The sequence below is a fragment of the Myodes glareolus genome, chromosome 24 (assembly GCF_982192425.1).
Source record: "Myodes glareolus chromosome 24, mMyoGla1.1, whole genome shotgun sequence".
In the NCBI taxonomy this organism is placed as follows: Eukaryota; Metazoa; Chordata; class Mammalia; order Rodentia; family Cricetidae; genus Myodes; species Myodes glareolus.
This window is the reverse complement of record NC_142049.1, coordinates 13,308,799-13,332,673: the sequence shown is the minus strand read 5'-3', so window position 1 is coordinate 13,332,673 and position 23,875 is coordinate 13,308,799. Positions and strand designations below refer to the sequence as shown.

General features: G+C 46.0%; 1 protein-coding gene and 1 long non-coding RNA gene across 3 annotated transcripts in view; one reads left to right on the top strand and one right to left on the bottom strand.

Moving 5' to 3' along the window:
• Il16 (interleukin 16) overlaps window positions 1-10,799 on the bottom strand; it is a 93,753-nt gene extending 82,954 nt beyond the window's left edge. Inside the window, exon 1 of one of the 2 annotated variants that reach the window (XM_085683040.2) lies at window positions 10,668-10,799. In XM_085683040.2, the coding sequence (XP_085539166.2) occupies window positions 10,668-10,707 (40 nt within the window). In that variant the 5' untranslated portion in view covers window positions 10,708-10,799. Of the gene's footprint in view, window positions 1-729; window positions 874-10,667 lie in introns of those variants that run through there. The other variant, XM_085683041.2, reaches the window with a different exon arrangement.
• A 140-nt stretch (window positions 10,800-10,939) lies between these two features.
• On the top strand, window positions 10,940-22,236 carry LOC125401039 (uncharacterized). Its single transcript, XR_007232196.3, has 3 exons — window positions 10,940-11,644; window positions 14,737-14,860; window positions 22,148-22,236. It is a non-coding gene; the product is annotated as an uncharacterized LOC125401039 (long non-coding RNA).
• Window positions 22,237-23,875: the final 1,639 nt, after the last annotated feature.

The following is a 23,875-nucleotide window of genomic DNA, read 5'->3' as shown; positions in this document are numbered from 1 at the left end:
AAGGAGGGAAACTAAAGGGACAGTGACCCCAAGAAGCTTCTGGAAGCCCCCATATGACTTCAGATGGCTCCTGGGATGTAGCTGTCATCTTTGGGTAGCTCAGCCAGAAAGGGACAATTTTCCCTCAAAAACTAAGAGCAGAAGGAGAGATGCTGCCCTGTGACTTCGGGGCACCTGCTTCTCTTCACTGTCATGTTCGTCACCTGGGTCCCCAGCAACAGGGAGCAATCACACTACGAGCTAGAGGCTGGGATTAGCACCTCTGGGAAGGAAAGGGAGCAGGAACTGGTCAAAAGCAGAGCGCAGGAGCCGACAAGCACAGGGGATTCTCGTCTCGTCGTCAGTGTAGCCATCAGCTATACACGCTCATGGTGCGCCCCCCCCCCCGCCCCCACCAGCCAGGTCCACAGGGAAGCATCCTTCAGGTACTCAACTTTCCAACCGCTTTCAAACCCCAGCAATGAGGACAAGATCAAGCCGGGAGCCAGAAACCCCAAACCCACAACCAGGGCATCCAACCACCCACCATGACTGGAAAAGCCCCATCATGCAACACGGTAACACCAGGACATCTGCACAAACAGCTCTCTTCACTGAGCCTTCCCTGACAACCTCCAAACAGAGCGCTACACCCTAGCAACCAATTCGTTACCCATCCAGGAGAGTCGGTTTCCTCCTACAGCAAATGGTCACTGGCTCCACACACTGACTGAGAAGCCAGTCACTCACCTGACCCTCTTGGTGCAGCCCATCAGGATGTCATGGCCTTTGCTTCTCTCTCCGATTTCACTGACCAAAGTACCAGTGACCTGCACTGCCAGGGTACTAGGCTCAGGTTGGGGTGAGTGGGGAAGGCTCCTCTCTCACACTAAGACCAGCCCCGAGTCACATCCCAGCTCCAAGGGAAGACACGCCCTGTCAGCGGCTGCCTTCACCACCTGCTCTGGACAGGTGACGCTGGGTAAGGGAGTCCAACCTGGCGCAGAATTGTGTGAACATTCCCAGCCAGGGCCATCTGACTTCTCCACGTGAAAGGCTTGGCCCAAACAGAAGGAAGTCAGGGCTGAGAGCTGAACCTCAGAACAAAGTCCACCATCTGGACTGACAGGAGCACCCAGGCAGCAGACCCTCTCCAGAGCATAGAGAGCCTCCTGCTCTGACCCTGACATCCACGGGCAGCAGTGGTACGGCTGGACGGACAAGAGGGCTACAGACAAGGGTTTGGTACCTATCAGGAGTGTACCGTACATGTCACTGCACAGCAATGCCCGGCCTGATCACCATGCACCTGAGGTCCCAACTGCTCAGGAGGCTGAGGCAGGAGGATCACAAGTTCAAGGCCAGCCTAGACAACTAAACAAGGCCATCTCAACACAAACTTTCGAAAAGGAATGGTAACTCAGTGACCGTACGCTTGCCTAGCAAGCACAAGCCTTTGAGTTAGATTCCCCAGTGCTGGAAAAACATCACCCCAGGATCCCACTGGCAGCCCAAATGCTATCATAGCCATGTCCCAAAGTCACCAGTCAAACTTTCAGTGCACACCTACTCACTCTGTGCTGTGCTTGGTGACCCTGAGTCAGAGCTAAGCATTGGATCAGCAAGGTCAAGAAACTTTCTGCAAGGTTGGAGCTAGCAAATTACCACATGGGGGCTCTAAACAAGGTATTCCTGACTCCACAGCCCAGCCCCCTCTCCCACCTTTGTGTCACACTTTTCCTAACAGATGTAGGTATTCTCAGGCTCAGCTACACCCTCCAGAGGGAGTGGCCAGCTCTGCATGAGCCAAGGATGTGCCACGCGACACTGAGCATATTCCATTTAAGACCAATGACTTAACTTCCCTAAAGCACATTGAAAACCAGTCTTAAGTAGCATGGCCCTCCTGAGTGTTTACTATCATGTGACCAGCACACCTTTCCCCCTCACGTCCCTTCAGACAGCCTGATCTCAGGTTGCCCCAAAGAACTTGCTATATCCCTTCCCTTTCCTAAGCACAGTGTGATCAACGCATTGAGCCTTATATGGCCTCTCTGGCATGTTTTCTGACACTCTACCAGAGGGTCCAGGTCCCCATGCATTAACAAGGGTGTGGGAACAACTTGTAGGATGCCCTTGACATTCCATGCAAGACTGCGGAGGTGCAGCCACTGCTAGGCAACCAGGGTGGTCACAAGAGGCGCCCTGGGAGGCCATTCTGAACATAAAGCCACTTTTGTCAGCAGGCATGGGGACAGTCCCCTATTGTGGAACTAAGTCTGGAGGAAGGTGCAGGAATTTCTGAAGTGCTGGGGATGGGGGAGTTGGTCGGCACTGCCTGCTCTGTGCCCCCACAGCCTCTCTTGAAGTATCCAAACAATGTAACTGGGATCCCAATAGGTTATTTATTGTGGCTACTTTCCTCTGGCAGAAAGGTTGAAGAGTCGGTACCCTGGACCTGAGAAGGATCCTGGGTGCCCCTTGTATCAGAGCAAAATCCTCCTCATCATCTAGCCTGAGTCCAGATTTTTTTTTCCCCTTCTATTTTCAGATAACCCCTTCTCTCTTGCTTTCATCAGGTAAACACATTCCCAAGTGTAGTCGGGACCCAACTGACCCTGACTCATATACGATGTACATCCCAAATCAGAAACTCCATCACACCTAGGATGTCAACACTTCTGAAGAAGAGGACCCTCCCCTTCTGCCCGCAGTGCACAGGTCTCATGCATGGCTGCCCAAATGAAGCAAAGGAGAGGCAGCTGGGAGAGCCCCACCTTGCTTTGAGCTCAGAGGCCGAGTCCTGTGAGTTCAGCCTCCCATGTGTGGTCTGAGAAGTGAAATCAGAAAGTCCAAGTGCAAGTTACTATTGAGAGAATATGGGGTGGGGATGCGGACGCTAACAGGCCCAGGAATGTGTAACGACGGGAAGGAAACCTGCATACCTTGTGCTTCTTGCCATTACCCCTTACCCTGGGAACCTCCTGCTCCCCGAATCCCACAGTCACCTTGGCCTTTGAACTGGTTCTCAAACAAGCCAAGCTCGTGTTACCACAGCTGCTCCCTCTCCCAAGAAAGTTCCTCTTCTAACTCTTTCTGAGGCTGGCTCCATCTGAAACACAACCCGTCCTGTCCACTCAATCTCAGTGACTTCCCCTCAAGCTCTCTACTGTGTTCTCCTTGTTTATTCCCTGCGGGGGACCTGCCACCATTGGAGGGTGACCTACCAGCCCATTTGAGTCCCTGTGAGTCATCAATCGATCCCATCTAGAGTACAATCCCCCAGAAAGGGACCTCATCGGCTTTGTTCACCGCAGGGTCCCCCAAACACGCCAGGCCCACATAAGGGCTCCATAAACATTTACAGAATGAGTCAACACATAACGGAGAGAATAAATAAACGGCCGATGCCTTGTAACGGGCTTTGCACATTTGTTTGTACTTTACAGTTTACAAAGAACCCTTAGAGACATTTCCTTCGTCTAACTCGTGATTAGACTCAGGTTAAATAGCACTTTAAAAACACACACTTCACTCCTAGCCCCCACCCCCACCCCCAAGGCCTCGGACCAGAAAAACAAGGGAGCCTGTTCCCCTCGAGGGACCAGAATTTAGCTATGAATCCTCGTTCCAGAGCTACAGGACAAAGGAAGTCACCAGGCAGCGCAGAACCCGAGTGATGGTGTCAGTTTCCACGGCACAGAACATACTGAGAAGGGCCAACCTGGTGTCTGCAGCTGCTCAGTTAGCTGCCTTTGGAAGGTGCCGTGGTTCCCACCCTTTCCCTTAGGAGGTCCCAGCAGGATGCAGAAGCCAGATGTGAACCTGGCATCATCTGGAGGGGCCTGTCCTTTTAACACGAGCTGAAGAAGCGCCCTTTGCCAAGCTGAACTGCTGGAGACTTATGCCTGGCCCACTGTCCCCATCTGTTAGACAGGTTTGGAAAGGGTTAACACAAGGCTGGAGGGAGTGGTCCCAGACTGGGTGGTGCTATTTTAAGGACAAGACTGGGGTGGTTTGCTAAGCACCAGCACCCTGCCAGCCTCTCCACCTGGAAAAAAAAAAAAATGGAAAGCCAGTTCTCACTGGCTGATATTCAGGGTGAGAAGGCAAACAGCCCCACCCAGCAGAACCCTGGTAGCTGAACCCCTCATCTTTTCTGGCTTTTTAAGGGTGTCAGAGGTGTTCCAAGGGGTGGGGTTTGGGTCCTGGGGTGTCATTTCAGACTGGAAAAGACAGAATCTGAAGATGACTGTGCCTAGTCGTGCCAGGCAGTAACTGCCCTCACTCTCCCTCTGCCCACACAACTATCTGAGGAACGCTGTCTCCTGCTTCATATCAACATTTTAAAGATGAAGAAACCCTTTCTTTTCCTCATTTGTGATTGCCCTGGTATGACTGACTCGGTGCGTAAAAATGTTAAATCCCTGCCAAGGTCATAGGCTTGTCTCCTACAGACGTGCCACGCTTCCTCCACCTCCCAGGGTCAGCACAGCACACCCCCTTTGACAGAGAGACCAGCCAGTTACTACTTCCCAGGGGGATTGTATGGTTTTTGAGTTTTGCCTCTGTCACCTCCACCAGGAAGCCCTCCCTGGCATGGCCTGCCAATTACATCACTGAATTTAGGGCTTTTCTCCCATCCTCTCAAAGGATGCCTGACTCTTCTGTGTGTCTACCTTATGCAATAACTGTGACTTCCCATGCCAGGGACTGACTGTGGCTCCTATCTCCCGCTGCAGTCTTGTGACCCAGCACAGAGATGGTAAAAGTGTATGCTAAGTCGCTGTCACATGAAGGAACAAGAAGAGGAAGAAAAGACAGGGAGGAGGGAGGACAGGGAAGCAGGAGACAGGGGTGCTGAGGTCAGATCCATAGACACAGACACAAGATAGACCAATAGGAGGCTAAACTTGGATCAGGCTGGGCGCATGTGCTCACACCCTGGCAACAGGAGGCAGAATGGGCAGGGAACAGAGCGACAACCCTGCAGTCCAGCGGCCAGTGTCCTCGGCTCTGCTGTTCACTGGCTGCATGACCTACCACAAGCCAGTCTTCCATCTGAGTGCCAGATTCCCTTTTGCAAATGGGTTATTATAAGGCCCAAAGAATGTCCTGCTGCCTGACATACTGGCAGCTCAAATACCAGCTTTGCTTCCCTAGAACCCCAAGGTACTACAATGCCCCATTTGCTCTCCAAAGAGGGGAGGAGGGACCATCAGGGCACAACAGCCACAAACTGCCCTGTAACTGGACCCTCTCCCTCTCTGTTGCAATATCACCCAGACAGTTGAAAGCTTGTCCCCCAACACTGTCTGCAACCCGCTCTCGGTTGCTCTGAGCATCCTTTCCAGTAAAAGCAGATCTTTGCTGCCAGGGCTGGGGCCAGGGCCAGGCTGGGCTGCATTGAGAATCACAAAGCAGCCTCTGGGAGGCAGATGGACACACGCCACCTGCCCAGGATCCTCTGGGGCCCCCAGAAGGCCCAGGTAAGACATGGATCTGCATAGAGCCTCTATGTAGTCTTTCATCATTCCTGCTCTGTTCCCATGATACACCTGTTCCATCTTCCCTGCCCCAGGTGGCTCCTCCCCTCCTACAATCCACTAGTAACAGCTTGGGTCAGTCTCTGCAGAACTTCCCTTTAGCCCTTGAGCAGAGGGTTACTTTCCTCTTGGAGCTGCCCCATACTACAGAATCCGATCTGTACCCACTGGGAGGCGTGTCGACCAATCACAGATAAGGATTCTGTCTCTGGAGCTAAGAGATGCTGAAGCAGACACTACACTTTACTTGTATAAGCTTTTAAATTTGGTGTTATATGGCCACCAAGCAATTTCAAACTACATAGAAGAACTTTCTTGTGTGGTGGCTTTTTGGGGGGCTTAGGGGGTGGCAAGGGTCTCATGTAATCCAATCTATCTTCAAATTCACAATGTTGACAAAGATGACAATAGATTTGTCTTTCTGCATCCACCTTCCAAGTGCCAGAATTACAGGACTGCACCGCTATGCCTGCTTTAGGGAGTTCGGGGAATCGAACCTAGAGCCTTGGGCATTGTAGAGAGGCATTCTCCCAGCTGAGCTGCATCTCCAGTCCAGTATTCCCTAATAGTGTGCCTCACACCAGAAACTGCACTTCTCAAAGTACCCTACATATTAGCTAAAGATTTACGTGTTTCTGGGGTGGAGAGATGGCTCAGCAGTTAAGAAAGGGTACCGACTGCTCTTCCAGAGGACTGGGGTTCAGTTCCCAACACCCACATGACAGCCCACAACTGTCTGTGGCTCCAGTTCCAGGGGTTCTGGCACCTCACACGGACATACATGCAGGCAAAACACCAACGCACGTCAAAATAAATAAATCTTGTTTAAAGATTTGTGTATTTCACCGTCTGTAAATTGGCAAATATTAAGGTAGTTCTATCCACTCTGGGGTTGAGTGATACCTGATACACACGCAATTACACCGAAAAGATGGAGCATGGAAGGAGAGGAAGACTAAGAGATTGGCAGATACAATGAGGGAAAGACGATCAAGTCCAATGTAGCTGATGGATGCCGGTGTGGCCAGTGCGGGGGCACGAATGTAACAGCCCCATAGGCTCATAGATCTGCTCACCAGGGAGTAACACTATTTCAAAGGATTAGGAGGTGTGGACTTGTTGGCATGAGGGTCCAAAAGCCCATGCCACACCCAGCATCTCTCTCTTCAGCTACAGCTATGGAACCTGCCTGCACGCTGCCAGGCTCCCTTCCCTGATGCTAATGGACCAAACCTCCAGAACCGTAAGCCAGCCCCCAGTCAAATGCTTTCTCTTATATGAGTTGCAGTGGTCATGGCGTCCCCTCCCAGCAACAGAACACTGACTAAACAGTGCAGTGACTTCTGCCTCTCTGTGGGCTTGAAACCCTTTCTCCAGCTGTTTTGGAAAACACAAAATTGAAAACAAGCTGGAGTAAAACAGCCCCGGGCACAGACTGTTGCAGTCCGTCAAAGTTGAGGTCCTAGTATCTTTAGGAATAAGGAGTTTTCCAGACCTAATGTCAAGTGGAAGCACCGTGGAAAATCTGTGTGTGTGTGTGTGTGTGTGCGCGCGCGCGCACATGTGTGTGCGTGCATGCGTGAGTGTGCGTCCTATGTGTGCATGCATGTCTATGTGTTCATGTGTGAGCACGTGCATATGTGTGCATGCTTACACCCAGTAATAGTGTACACACCCATACATGACTTTCAATACATGGGACATACTGGCCAGCATTCAGTCCTGGTCCTACCCCATGCCATTTGCTAAAACCCTCAGCACTGCATTCATCTCGCTTGTCAAACAGAAACAAGCGCTGTGCCCTGGCATGTGGGGGAGTATGGTAAGCCCTGCTCAGGGAGGCCCTGGCTAGTTGTTTCTGCTGAACACACTCTGGAGGAGGAAGAGAGAACTGACCTTACAGAGGGCACAGGGAGGCACAGGGAGGCCTCCTAATACTACGCACACTTGGAATCAGGGACAAAAACGGTTGATGACGGGGGACTCTTGTCCCACCAGCAACACCATCCTTCTACACAGTGGATCAGGGGAGAGGTCTGGGGCCGCTGACTTCCCTCGGTCTCCTTTGCCTACGGTCTGCATTTCCAGCCCTGTCCCGACCCGTGTGGTGATGGTGGTACTGTTTACTCAGATGGGTTGTCCCTATCTAGCCCTTGCTGACCTTGAACTCACTTTGTAGCCCAGGCTATCCTCAAACTCACAGCAATCCTCCTTCCTCGGTCTCCCAAGTACTGGGATTACAGGTGTACACAACACGAATTTAAAAAAAAAAAGTATAGCACAAGCTGGTCTCAACCTCTTCACCCTCCCGCCTCATCATCTTCCACAAACTGTCTCCTCACAGTGCACAACCCCACCACAACGGACCTGCCCCTGACTGGTACCCATACACCCTGGGGGGAAACACTCAAATAAGACTTCCTCACAGAAGCCCATTCTAACCGCTGGCTTGGGTTGGTTTTCCCCATCGAGTGCCTCTAGCTTCATGTTTTGAGTCTGCTGTTTATTTAATATGTACCGTTAGCTCGCTAGCACCCAGCGCAGTGCCTGAAGCACAGGAGGCTCTAGGCAAACAATGTGCTGCAAATGAATCCCAAGTGTTTAAGAAAGTGATTTCACTCTTTGTGTATTGAAAAGTAAATTGAACGAGGGGCATGAATTAGAACAAAATCTAATGACACACATATGAAAATGCAGAATATAACCCATCGTCCTTTATACTAACTTTCAAAGTTAATAAAAATTAAAATTTGCATATGTAAGAAAGCCTGAAGTCCAATTCATTTCTCTCATAATTTATCTTCAGCTTATTCCTGCTTATTGTCAATAACACTAGTCTAAATTTATACTTTATTATTTAATATACCAATTAATTCAATTCAACATACCTACTATTTTCTGGTTTCTCTAGTACAACTTTCCAATGCATAAGTATTTTTACATAATGTAAGTTAAAATGCAATGAAATGGGCATTACAAGTCGTGTCCACTAAAAAGAAAAGAAAAATAAACAGGAAATAAAGAGGTCAGGGAAGGAGAAACAAAACAAACCCCACTACATCCACACTTGTCCCCGGAACACTATAAAGCTCTGAACGATTGAAGACATGCATAGTGTCTCATGCAGCCAGACTCCTTCCCTGAGGCAGGGAAAGGGAATGGCAGAATTCTCCAGACCCAGCCCGTCCTGCTGCCAGCCTTATGCAGAGCTGGTGTTTGCCTTGCAGGCTGACACCCTGCTGGCAGCTGCTCCATGAGGGTCTGGGTGCCTATCCTCTAACGGGAGAAAGTAAGACAGCCGCAGTCATGTGACTGAAGAGATCCAAGCAACCAGCAGGGTCACATCAGCAGTAATCTACCCTTGGAGAATGGTTCCTAGGGTCGTCTCTAGCCCTTCTCCTAACCATTCTGTTCTCAGGGATTCTGTGGACAGGAACTTATTCAAGATCACGATGCTTTGCAAGAATTCAACTGGCCAGGTGGCCATATTGCTCACCCCTTCTGCATGAATAAGCTCAAAGGAGAGCAGGCACTCAGTCAGGTTTACCAAGTAGCTGTCACTCAGAGTCGCTCCTTACCCCACGACTAAGACTTCCCTTCCCACAGCCATGCAAAGGTTGCTCGGGACAGACCCCAGCTCAACTCTTCTAGCATTTCCTGAGCCCCGAAGTTGCTTTGCCTCAGGGGCAGACCACACGCATTGACTGATAACTGCAAGGGTTCCAGGCTCTCTGGGAGCAGCTGCACCAGCCAGAGCCCATGCTGAGACTCTATCCCCAGTCTCCAGGTCTCCAGCCTGCTCTGCCATGTCCTTCACCCTCGTGGGTGCTGTACCCGCCACAGCACTCTGCAGGGAACTCCCCACTCTCACCGCTCTGCCTCAGTCTGTTGCCAGGGAAACCCTCGCCAGAGGAGATACAGCCAGAGACAGAAAGCGGATAACAGCTGAGAAGATGGTTCTACCCAGCACCAAGTACTGGCTAAGTACTAGGTCAGCACTTGCTGGGGCGGATTCCCCGGGGGAAAAGACACATCCGCCGTCTTTTCCTAAGAGGTATTTGAACGGAAGCCTGCTCTCTGCTCCAGAGGAGACTGCTACTGCTGTTCCCCCAAGAGCCCAGGTGTCTGTGAAGGTTGCTGGACCACCTAGGGGAGCTACTCCTGAGACTTGACACGGTCACCGCATTATACCCGTGGTGTCCAGGGCATTCCCAGGCTTGAGCTCTGTCATGGTTTCTCTTTTATCCTGTGAGGTAGAAATGGATTCTCCTTAATCTGCAAAAGAGGAGACTGGGCCATGCAACAGTGAACACCTTTTCCAAGATTAGGAAGCCAACTAGCTCCTCTTGGAGCCACAGACACCATCGCTCAGGTCAGGTAGTGGCCTGCCAGCCCTTCGGCCTTCCCTCTGAACTCAGAGGTTTCCGTGGGCGCTAATCCAAAGCTCTCAAGAGTTGCGTCCGTATCTTCTTGGAGCTGGAAAAGTCAGGCTGTGCGCTCTTGACTTGCCTTGCTCTCCTTGTTTAAAGAAAACCATGTGTACGTTTCCTTTGCCAAAGTTAAAGTGGAACCCAAGTTTCACCGGCTTTCGCAGCTGGGCAGAGGGATCAACCTTGGCTGTCTGGTGCCTGTTTGTGTCTATTTCCGGAGCACACCCTGGGGGCTGTCATAAGAAATGTCATCATCCCATAGACAGTACCTACAGGAAGACAGTGCCTCCAGTCAGGGTACCCGAGACTCTCAGAGTCCAGACTTGGGAGGCCCCCATCTGTTCCAATGTCCTACCCCACTTAAACTCTGCCTCTGCTCTGGTTACCCTGACAGCTCCAGCATTGAACACGGATGACCCTGTTTCTTACCAGCAACAGCCACAGAGGAAGCCAGGTGTGTTCAACCACGTAGGGAGAGCCCCTCCCCCTCCCCAGCCCCTGTGATACACACTTCAACCTTCTGCCAAGTGCGTGGAGGGTGAGAGCCCAGCCAGCCCCTACAAGGACAAACAGACTCACAGCACACGTGTGCACACAGTCACACACAGGCTGCACCAAGTAAGGAAAACTGCTCTCCCACCCCTCTGGGAAGATGTCCAAAAAGATCAGGCCCTTTCAAGTCCCCAGAGACAGATGAAGAGCCTGCACTTACCGGCCTCCCTCCTGGGGAAGATGGTCCTCGGCAAACTCATGAGCAGGGCGGTGAGGACCAGTGACAGCCTCCCACAGACCACGCACAAGAGGCACGGGGGATCCGCAGCTTCTCGGGCTGGGAGCCTTTGAATGGGAGTTACAACTACAAAGTGACTCTCTCTTTAGAACTGTTTTTCCTCGGCAGGGAGGGAGGAAGGGAAAAAAATCCCTTTCCCACTGCCAGAAAATCTTTAACGTTTCTCAACGGTCGGTCGCTTCCAACTCCGGCCTCCGTGTGAAGCGAGTGTGTATTTCACTGGACTGGAGGGAGCCCTCGGATCCTATGCCTCTTCCCGGACCACAGACAGAAATGCAAAAAAACCTCAGCCTTTCCCGTGGGCTTGGAGAACGCCGTGAGAGGGCAGAACCCAGAGAGGTCCGACATATGGAAAATGTGCCCCACTGTTGGGGCCACCGAATCACTCCAGTCTCTGTGCCCGCCCCTAATGTTTCCAGAGAATTCTGCTGTGTTTATGTACTTGCATGGGACAAACACAACACCCCAGATCCTAGCCCCACGTTACAGTGATTCATTTTCTCCCTCACACACAAACACAGCGCCTGTTCAATCCAAGTGGGAAACGCCTTTCATAAAGTTGCACAGGGTCTGGGCAGAGGGGCTGATGGTGAATGCAGCCTGTGTCCCCAGAAGGGCAGAGGGGCTCTGGGGAAGGAGGAGGCTGACTTTAATTAAGACAAACAGAAAGCTCTGGGCTCCTGCCCCGTGTCTGGAAAAGGAGGGATCAAAGACCAGGGGTTCCAGGGCACTGTTAAATGCTGTCAGGCTGCTCTGCCCAATTTTCCCTCTTTGCCTCCTTCTACTGGGTAGTACTTTTGGACTTGAACAAGATGTACTGTTAGTTTAAGTGACCAATTTGACTTCTGGCTTAGACAAATCCTTGGATTTCTTCACTGAAAAGACAAAAAGGATACATGGTAAGTGGGCAAACAGAACTGAAAGCGGGGAGGCTCTAAGGGAGGAGGCTCTAAACAGACTCGGGGTCGAAACGGACAACCTGAGACAGACCCTGGTGCAGCTCTCAAATGCCCTGCATCTTCCTAGAAGAGGACCCTATAGCGGTACCCTGAACCCTTTGACCCCTGTCATGCTCCACTAGTAACACACCTACACACACAAATATACCTCAGATTAAGGCTTCTTAATTTTTTTCCCTCATGACCACTTTCCACTCAAAAAATTTTTACATGTCCTTGGGGATATGGGTATTTTAAATAGATACTCAAATCGAAAGTTTATCAACAAATCATAAAGACCTTTATTTTAAGACCATTCTTTGGCATCTCTACAATTTTTGCCATTTATTAAATGAGAAGAATTCTTTATTTTTTACATAAAAGGCTAAGTCTTAGGGGAGTATCTGACTCCGCAGAATGTAGAGTTGGCCATTATTTTGATTTTCTCATCATCAGTACTGAGAACACCGCTTAGCGTCTATATGTAACAAAGTGGTGTAGGGCTATTCAGAAAGGGCTGGAAATTCTGCCCTAACCCCAAGATGAAATACATGTAATACATTTTTAATAAAACTCAAGTCAGCAGCTTACAGCAATTTTTGAGTAACTCATTGAGAATTTCATAGACTATATTTTGATCATATTCACCCCTCACCCCCACCTCCTCCCAGATTCACCATCCCTTCCTTCCCGTCCTCCGATTCTGTGACCTCTCTTCTCTCTTTTTTTAAAATTCATTGAGTCCAATTTGCTCTGCCCACATTCTCTCGGGTGTCTGCGCTCCACTGGATCCATACCTTTAAAGCAAACTGACCGTCTCTCTCTCTCTCTCCCAGCATCCACCAGTTGTCAGTAGCTCCTTAGCTAGGGGTGGACGTGGTGCCCACCTTTCCCCGACCCCGTTGTCGTTTAGTCTGTCTTGAGTAAGTCCTGTGCATGCTGTCACAATTTTTGTGAGTTCGTATGCACAGCTGCCCTGCTGGGTCTGAATAATGCTCTTTCTTTGTGGCCGTCCACCACCTCCACCTTTGACATTCTCTCCCCGCTCTTTTCACACTGTCCCCTGGGTCTTTGGAGGGAATTATGATGCAGACGTCCTGTCTAAGGTGGAATATTCCAGTCTCCTCACCTTGGCCAGTGTTTGTCTCACAGACATTGTTTTTGGTTTTGTTTTGTTTTGTTTTTTTAAAATCAAGCATTCTATCAGAACGCAATCCATAAGTTCACAAATTTAATACCTACATGCAGGGGCATGATGGCAGAAAACTGTTAAGTCTTTGCTATCTGTAACTAGCCCACCACATTTCAGAAACAGAGGAGGAAACTTTGGATACACTGTGCAAACCACTGCCATTCGTGGCGTAGTCTCGCATCTGAGCAGTGGCTTTGCAGACTGTGTTAACTTGCCTGCATGGCTGACTTTGTGAGACACAGTGGTAGCGGCTATAAAGCTGTGAGAATCCCTGAGCACAAGCCAGGACTTCCAGGAAAACCTTCAGTTTGGTAAGTGTTGGATTTAAAGGAGATTTTTATCATGGTACATTCAGAATCCTTTCACTCTTGGCAAATTTTCCCAACCCTCGCACTGAGTTCTGTGATCCCCTATGGGGTAGATACCCACAACCAAAGAAGGTGGGTTTAGATCAGCATTGTTTCTCAGAGCAATCATGGGGGGTCCAAGAGAGGCCCCTGCTGTCAGCACCTGAGGTCAGAACAGCTCCCCGGGAGTCACCCTGAGTGAGGGTGGGGACCTAGAACAGGGCTTCTACTGTTATCTGTACTCTGTGCTGATTAAGTAGTGAACGTCCCAGATGCTGGGTCTGTAGGACGCACTAGGAGAGCCTCGCCCTGCCTGCCATTTCCATGGTCCCCAACTGCAGTGGCCCTGGAAACAGGCTAAATAAACAAGGGAGGTATGGTGGCATTTACAGTCACAGGAAGAGGTCTATGAGATTGTACTAAGTGAGCAAGACCAATTACAAAACAGTATATTGCTCATGTACCTGCATGACGACACAAAATTAAATATGGAGAAGACAAATGGAGTTGCTTTTTAGTTTCGCAAATATTCCTTTGTTTATCCCATGACCCATTACATTAACCCTGCATTCCAGGAACAAGCCATTGTTTCAATCCGTGCCAAATTAATTAAACACATATTCAGGATTGGGAGGAGGATGTTGCTCAATGATGGAGACCCCACTTGACTCTCACTCCCATCACCCATTTCCTGGACTTCTGTGTTCCCCTGTGGCATTTTCAAACCATTCGTGAGAGGCCTCCAAGGCACTGTGGAGGGAGCAAGTGACCTGCTGTCCTCCGGACTCTGTCCTCAGAAGACACCGGCATTGACTTTCCATCCCTTGGCCACACCCCACACATTCTTACAGACAGAGCCACCACATGCAGTGATGGGGAAAGTCTGCACAACAGAGACCCAAGAGAGCTACAAATGACTCAGAAAACCCAGGAAAGCAGTTTAGGCCTAATGATGGCATTAAACCATGTGTTTTTCAACCCAAGGATGTTAAGTCCACCGAAAGATCAACACTCTTGTTCACATTAATTATTTTTTTCATTGCCATGACAAAACATTTGTCAAGAACGAACTCAAGGAAGGAAGGGTCTCTTTTGGCTCACAATCTGAAGCCATAGCATGGGGGAAGGAATGTGAGGTGGCTGGTCACATTGTGTTAGCAGTCAGGAAGCAGAGAGACAAATGTCCACGCTCAGTCTATTTTCTCCCTGTTATTCAGTGCGGGACCCTACCCCAAACTGTGATGCTGTTCACGTTCAAGGTAGGACTTCTCTCCTTCATTAAACTGTCTTGCAATCTCCCTCACAGACATGCATAGAGATTTGTCTCATAGATGACCCTAGACCTTGTCAAGTGAGCAACATAGTATAACCATCACCACTAAACATTGTTCAACCAACCTGTTATTTTTTAAATGTTCATAGGCTTCCGTCATTTTTTTTGACTCAGGGAATGAGTAAAATGATATAATCTAGTATATCTACTGATGTCATTTTAAATACTTTTTCATTTTTAGACGTTGGTGGTAAGGATAAACTGGGCCTCAAGCAGTATCCAGAGAAGAACAAATGCACAGGTTGGCTCTCTAACCTGGGTGATTTGCTAAGTATAAGCCACAGAGGAACAACCCACAAGTTCTGGTAGGTGCTCAGTGATTAGAGACCGCAAGACCTGCTCAGCTGTCAGCTAATGCTTGAGCTTCATACAATACAAAGAATGAAACAAAACAGATGTTGTGATCAAGCCTCGTATCCCCCCCCCCATGTGAAACTATAGAAACGATGCTCAGAGAGCCTAGGGAATAACTTTCAGGCCAGAGAACTAAGAAATGACAGAGGTGGGATTTACACCCAATAGTCAGACAAAACCAGCCACAAGTGCCAAGCAGTTTCGCAACCCAGAATTCAACAAATGCATCAGTGACAAGTCCCATCACATCGGCCACGAGGTAAGAGAGCAATGATATTTGGTACCTGGACTGATCCATGGAAACCATTATTTCTGGAGGATCTAAGCCAAGTGTCTTGAGCAAACCAACCTCTTTTCTCAAAGCACAGGACAGCAGGCCCTGAAATGGACCAATGTGAAGTTGTCCTGGCAGGACAAGTAACAGAAATATGGCTGCTGTCTTTGCCCCTACCTTAGCAGGCCCCGGAGAGCTACTGAACACCTGCAGAATCTTTCGTTCTATGGTGACCTTTCAGTACAAGCATGGGGGTGCTGATACATAAAGGGGAAATGATTTTTTAAATTTTTTTTTTTGATTTTTCAAGACAGGGTTTCTCTGTAGCTTTTGGAGCCTGTCCTGGAACTTGCTCTGTAGACTAGGCTGGCCTTGAACTCACAGATCTGCTTGCCTCTGCCTCCTGAGTGTTGGGATTAAAGGCATGCACCACCATCGCCCAGCAGAAATGACTTTCTTAAAAACAAGGAATCACAGAAGCAATGAGAGTCCTAATGACCACTGCCCACCTTCTCTACTCCCAAATCCAACTCGGTCCCCAGTGCTGGTGACTAAGGAGTCATTGGTTATACTGTTCTGTCCATAAACACCAGCAAGAAGAGCCAAACATACTTGGGCCAGGGATGCCTTATCCACAGGGATTCCTGGCAGTGGGCTCTTTAGCAAACTGCAGAAATGGATCCAAGCTTAATCACCTTCCACGTATTTTATACCTGCTGTGTCTTATATGTTTAACTTATAGACTGTTTTCTGAAGACTCAGAGACATAGTGTCTCATTTAATTCTGGAAGCTTTCCGTGTTTTCTTGCAAGTGTTTTCTATTATGTATTTTTTGCATTGTGTATACATACGTGCACAGACATAAATTCATATTCATCGGTATTCATCTGTGGCCGACTCATAAATTCCAAAATAACAATACATATGAACTATGTACGAATTCCCAAGAGCAAGCGTGGGTCACAGTGAGAAATTTGCCAAATCACCAGGAAGTCAATTCAGTGTGGCAAGGACTTCTTGGCGCATGCCCTGGGCCAGACATGATGCTGCCGTATGCCAGCTGGGCACTCATATGCCCACTCAGCTTCAGCGCCCTCTTCCATCCTCGTGGGTCTGACTCAAGCCAGCTCTTGGTCGAACTGGAACTCCGCTGAGGGGGTTGAGCAGTGGACGGCTACTTGCAAGCCAGTCCTTTGCCGTCCCTGCCTCTGTTTCCTCCCCAGGGGTGCTCTCTACTCTGATTCCAGCCTTGCTCTTTCTCTCCAGCTTCTTCACCATGGAAACTGACCACTCTCTGGACCATTCCTGGAGACTCCCACACTGCAGGATCTCTGGCTTTCCCTCCTGCGCAACAGCTTGTCTCCTTTCTTCGGGGATGAAGTGTTCTGACTCTTACTCTGACCCTTTCCATTCAAGGCAGCAGCTGCTGGCCACCCTAATCCCATATGAGGACAAATGATGGACAGAATATTCTAGATTGGATGTGGCAGTGATAGATTGAACACACACGTATGTGTATTCCATGTCCATATGCACCCATATACACAAGCCTGCGTTTAAACAGATAAATAAATAGGGGAGGTAACTCAAGTATGAACTTAGAGAGGGACCCATGAAGCACATGGGGACCCAGAGAGTATCCAGGGAAATCTAGACAGACACAACTTAGGAAACAGAACTAAAGCAAAGGGCTTACTCCAGAACATCATGACTTTATTCTCTCCTTGGAGGATTAAAGGATAATACGCCCACCGTGTAGAGGTTAGTCTTGCTCTCCCTACCTGATATCAGCCTGGTCTCAGAGCGTTGACTCAGTGGCCACAGCTGGGAAAAGCTGGGGGAGGCAGAAGCATGGCTGGAATGTTGGGCTGGGGGCTGCCATGACAAAAGTCTCTTGTCTGAATCCCACTTCTCCAGGAGAACTGTATGCACATGGATGACTGCCAACCAGAGAGAGACCCACGGTCCACTCTGAAGCCATCAAAAATCTACATAAGGGCCACAGAGGGCTAACGACCAGTTCACATGGGAGGCCCCAGAGTCAAATCACCAAAAATAAAGACAGACAAAAAGAAAGAAAGAAACCATCCTGTCGTCTTAGTTGCAAAGGGTGAAGTCAGAGAAGCAGGAACATAGGGAGTGAGTGACTTGCATGACTTTCGGGTCAGGCTTGAGACAGCAGCTCAACAATGAAAGCCCAGGCTAGACCCTCATGGAAAAGCTGGCGTTGAGGCATTCCCACTCCCACCAGATGGAGACTGTTTCTGAGACCTTCTGCGTTTTCTGTCCTAGCATCATCTATAGCCATGACACACAAGCCCATGCTTCCAAAGTGTCCCGATGCCTTTTAATTATCTTAATGTGCAAGTCAAGCCCTAAGTCAGATGTTTCGGTTAGACACTGACTTCTCTCTATTCCTCTGCCACCTTCTGTTTAAGGCTCTTCTGCCATGCATCCAGGGTAACCCTCAACATCTTTTACCTTTCTGCCAATCTAACATTCTTCAATTTTTCCCTCTACCATAGTCATAGAAATTCGGCCTATACATTCTAGCTTACCCACTCTGAGAGGTCACATAGACTAGCCAATAAAATCCAACTCTGGACAGTTCCACCTCTGATCCCGTGCCCAACAACTGCCACGGGGGCCTTCTGACCACATTGTGGTAACCAACCCTGCTGCTTCCCCAGGCTCTGGTCCTGGTCTATGCCACCTCTAGTCTCATAGAGTCCCTTCAGACTGAGAACCTGTCCTGAACACCTGTACCATAATGCCCTAGGTGCTACACACCATAGTTACTCTACTCAGCTCCTCTGACCCTGGCCCCAGTAAGAGACCCTACCTTCCCTGGGACCCCTGCCTCAGCAACCTTGGCATCACACTCCTGAGGCTACCCTCAAGCCACCCAATCTATCATCCTCACCTCAGGATCCCAGCCTGGCAGCCTAAAATTTACACCAATAGGAAACCAGCATGCTAAAATCCACATGGTGAAAATACAAACCATATGATAAACCAAAACAGCATGACCCCTCTTCTCCATCACCAGTCCTATAATAACATTCCCTAGGGAAACAACTTAGATGAAATTCAAGACACAGAATTCAAAAGAACAATTACAAGTGTGTTCAATAAGTTTAAAGCATTCAGACAAGACACAACTAAATACCTGAATGAATATAAAGAGAATAGAGACAAAATAACTGAAATACAAGAAAAACAAATGGATAAAAGAAATTGTAAGGATAATGCAGGATATGAAAGTTGAATTCAATAAAGAGATAGAAACACTAAAGAAACCCCAAAGTGAAATGAACAGGAAATGAAAACTCAATAATCCTAATAAAAGTTCAGTGGAAAAGCCTCACCAACAGAATGAATCATGTCAAAAACACAGGGATGGAAGACAAAGTAGAAAAACTGAATCATTCAATAAGAACACATGACTGGAACGCACAAAAACTTTATGACACCTTAAAAAAAACAAATACATTTTTGGGCAGAGAAGGGGAGAATTCCTGTACAAAGGCATAGTTAATACTGTCAATAAAACCGCAGAAAATTACCAAACCTGGAGTAAAGAGACACTCATCCAGGTAGAAGAGGCCCACAGAATACAAAATAGGCAAGACCGGAGGAGGGGGAACTCCCCATGACATATGATAGTTAAAATGGTAACTAACAAACCTTCAGAGGTACTAATGACCTTGCATTTACAATGGTTAACTGAGAAACCCATATGGGTTAAACAATGGCCTTTAACGAAAGACAAACTGCAAGCTTTAGAATAGGTGGTACAGGAGTAATTAGATGCTCACCATATTGAAGAATCAACCGGTCCTTGGATTCTCCTGTATTTGTTGTTAAAAAGAAATCTGGAAAATGGAGAATGGTGACAGATATAAGAGCTGTCAACAAGGTTATCCAACCTATGGGCCCTCTACAATCTGGAATTCTTCTGCCTTCTCTATTACCAAAAAGATAACCTCTTATAGTAATTGATTTGAAAGATTGTTTCTTCATTATACCTTTACAAGAAAAGGATGGAGAAAAAATTACCTTCATAGTGCCTACTTATAATAATTCTCCGCCTACTAGGAGATGCCAATGGACTATCCTCCCATCAGGAATACTCAGTAGTCCTACCCTGTGTGCCAATACTTTGTAAGTCAGCCATTAGAAATAATACGTAAGCAATTTCCTAAGTCTATAATTTACCACTACGTGGATGACATTTTGATATCTGATTAAAATGCATATACTTTAGAAAGAATGTTTGAAGAAGAAAGTTTTGCCTAAATGGGGATTACAAATTGCTCCTGAAAAAACACAATGAGGAGATTCTATCAATTACCTCAGTTACTCAATAGGTTAACAGAAAATTAGAACACAAAAGGCACAAATTAGGAGAGACCAATTGCAGACTCTTATGACTTTCAAAAATTGTTAGGAGGTATTTCCAGTCTATGACCAGCTGTTGGAATAACACCTGCCCTACTAGTTCATTTAAAAAAATCTTATATGGTTACAAAGACCTTAATAGTCCCAGAGAATTAACAGCTGAAGTGGAAAAAGAACTGATGGTTGTTGAAGAGAAATTACAGGAGGCACATGTACATAGAGTTAATCCAAATCTTAATTGTATTCTAGTCAAATTGTCTTCCAGATTTCCCTGAGAGAAATTTTAATGCAGAGGGAAGATATTATCTTAGAATGGATCTTTTCACCACACAAATCAAGTAAAAAGTAAAAAACTTATATGGAAAAAATAAAAAAAATATAAAGTGTCTGAATTAATTATAAAAGGAAAATTGAGACTTCATCAACTAGCAGGTATAAACCCAGCAGAGATTTATGGTTCCTTTTACTGCTGATGAAATTAAAAAATTATGGAAAGACAATGAACCATGGCAAAGAGCTTGTGCTAAATTTTTAGGAGAGATTAATAGCAGTTATCCCAAAAGTGATAGACTTAACCTTCTAAAGAGAACTACTTGGACTCTTCCCCGAATTGTACGTGACTCACCAATAACTGGAGCTCATACATTTTATACTGATGCAAATAAATCAGGAAAGGCCGGTTACAAATCAGAAGAATTAAGTAAGGTGGAACAACCTTATAATTATGTCCAAAAGACAGAATTATATGCCACTCTCCTGGTACTAAGTGATTTTAAAGAACCTCTCAATACAGTTACTGATTCACAATATGCAGAAGGAGTTGTCTTGTATATTGAAACTGCTGAATTTATACCAGATGATACAGAATTGACTTCATTATTCATACAAGTTCAAGATACAGTCAGGAATAGGCTTTGTCCCATATACATAACACAAATCCAATCCCACATGGGTCTGCCAGTTCCTCTAGCACAAGATAATGCAGAAACTGATCAATTATTGGTTGAAAGTGTGCTGAGGGTCTCAGAATTTCATAAGAAACATCATGTCAATAGCAGAGGTTTAAAGAAAGAATTTTCTATTACATGGTAATAAGCTAAGGAGATTATAAAGAGATGTCATACCTGCTCTTTCTATAACCAAACACTGTTACCTGCAGGGAGCAACCCAAAGGGTACTCAAAGGAATGAAACCTGGCAGATGGTTGTGTTTCGCTTTACAGAATTTGGAAAATTAAAATATGTACACCACACCATTGACATTTATTCAAGTTTTTAATGAGCTCAGAAAAGGCTGATTCAGTAATCATGCATTTATTAGAAGTTATGGCCATCATGGGCCTGCACAAATAAAGACAGACAATGGTCCAACATATGTATCTCAGAAAATAAAGCAATTTTTGCTTATTATAATATAATGCATATTGCAGGTATTCCAAACAATCCTACAGGTCAGGCAGTTACAGAAAGATCAAACTGAACTATAACAGATATGCTAAACAAACAGAAAAGGATGGAAAATACCCCCAGAAATAGATTGCATAAAGCTTTATTAACCTTGAATTTTCTTAACGCTAATGAGAAAAGAACAACAGCAGCAGAGAGACATTGCATAATAGAAAAAACTTCTGAATTAAATCAGCCGGTGTATTTCAAGGATGTGCTGAACTCACAATGGAAACCATGAGATATGCTACGTTGGGGAAGGGGTTTTACTCTTGTTTCCACAGGAGAAGAAAAGCTGTTTATACCAACAAAATTAATAAAGATTCAATTGAAAGAGAAAAACCTCTTGAGAAAGCAGGGGTGACAATCATACAGGGAGTAAGTAAATCTCATAAGGGTTGGGGCAGGGTTCTATTCTTGTCTTTGCAAAAAAAAAATACTCATCTTCAAAGAGTCAAAAAACCTTGGGCATCTAGATGCCTAAAGATGAAAACATAGCTATCCAGAAAGAATCAACAAGCAGAAAGAAAACAGACTTACGATGCTGTGTAATCTGCATGGTAAAATTTGATTATCTTCACATGTATACATCTCTAATTAAAAAAATCAGAGCTGGCTTTGGAGATGGATGATAGCTCTATCTTTCTCTAAATGCAAGCATGTTGTTAAAAGAAAAATTTAGAATTTCTGTCTCATGTCAGGAGCCATCTGGTAAGGGACAGAAAGATTTTAAGAAAATATTTTACTTTCCTTCATGCCCATTTTGTCCATATTGCATCTTTTGTTGAATATATGTCTATATGAATGATGTTTAAGTTTTCAGCAATGAACAGTAGATTTTCCTGAAGCAATCTTTAAAGCTTCCAGGAAGAAGATGAGGCCCCACAACAACAGCTCCATCTCGTTGGCATGATGTCATGATGTCAATAGTGCAACTAGGAGACTGGTTTTTGAGTACCAGCTGTGGAAATGGTGTACCTTCTTTCAACATTCTGGCCTGAACTCCAAATAAGAACTTCAAAAAAGGCAAAAACAAAAACCCTAGCAACTACTCAGAGATCATTTGTAATTATACAAAACAGCAATTTTGAAATTTAACCATCATTTTACTTTTACAGGATCCCATAGAAAAAAACATCGCCGCCATGACAGCAGAAAACAATTCTAGAAGATGACGCCCCTCTCACAACAAAGTTTTTTCTCATGGTGAGTGACCCCATTAGGAGTTGATAATTACTCGCATAGGGCTGGGGGTTGGGTTGGAAATTATGTAGGCCTAGAGATCTCAAAAAAAAAAGGGGGGAGAAACTGAATGGGATAATAGGTAGATTATTCAAACAAACCAAAAGGCAGAGAAAGAACATCCAAATTAACAAAATCAAAAATGAAAAGGGGAACATAACAACAGACACAGAGGAAATCCAGAGAATCATTAGTTCATATTTTGAAAACCTGTACTCCACAAAATTGGAAAATATAAAGGAAATGGACAATTTTCTGGATAAATATCACTTACTTACCAAAATTAAATTAAGACCAGATAAGCAAATTAAATAGACCTATAATTTCTGAAGAAATAGAAACAGTCATCAAAAGTCTCCCAAACAAGAACACAAACAAAAAAAGGCAGGACCAGATGGTTTCAGTATAGAATTCTACAAGATTTTCAAAGAAGAACTAATACCAATGCTCCTCAAATTGTTCCACACAATAGAAACAGAAGGAACACTGCCAAACTCTTTTTGTGAGGCTACAATTTCCCTGCTACCCAAACCACACAATGACATTACTAAGAAAGAGAAATAAAGACCAATCTCACTCATAAACATTGATACAAAAATACTCAATAAAATACTGGCAAACCAAATCCAAAAACACATCAGAAAAGTCATCCACCATGACCAAAGCAGGCTTCATCTCAGAGATGCAGGATTGCTTCAACATACAAAAATTTGCCAATGTAATCCACCATATAAACAAATGAGGGGGAAAACCCCACATGGTCTTCTTATTAGATGCTGAAAACGCCTTTGACAAATTCCAATATCCCTTCATGATAAAGGTATTGGAGAAAGTAGGGATACAAGGAACACACCTCAACATAATAAAGGAAATATACAGCAATTCAACAGCCAACATCAAACTAAATAGAGAGAAACTCAAAGCGATTCCACTGAAATCAGGAACAAGACAAGGTTGTTCACTCTCTCCATATCTATTCAACATAGTACTTGAGGTTCTAGCTAAAGTAATAAGACAACAAAAGAAGATCAAGGGGATATAAATTGGAAAAGAAAAAGTCAAATTTTCACTATTTGATGATGATATGATAGTTTAACATAAGCAACTCCAAAAATTCTACCAAGGGGTTTCAACAACTTATAAACACCTTCAGTAATGTAGCTGGATACAAGAATAACTCGAAAAAAACAGTAGCCTTCCTTTATACAGATGATAAATGGGCTGAGAAACATCACCCTTCACAATAGCCACAAATGACATAAAACATCTTGTAGTAACTCTAACCAAACAAGTGAAAGACCAGTATAACAAGAACTTTAAATCTTTGAAGAAAGAAATTGAAGAAGATACCAGAAAATGGAACGATCTCCCATGCTCTTGGGTAAGCAGAATTAGCATAGTAAAAATGGCAATCTTACCAAAAGCAATATACATATTTAAAGCAATGCCTAGCAAAATCCCAGCAAAATTCTTCATAGAGCTCTATAGAACAATACTCAACTTCATATGGAAAAGCAAAAAACCCAGGACAGCCAAAACAACCCTGTGCAATAAAAAAACTTCTGGAGATATCACAATCCCTGACTTTAAACTCTGCTACAGAG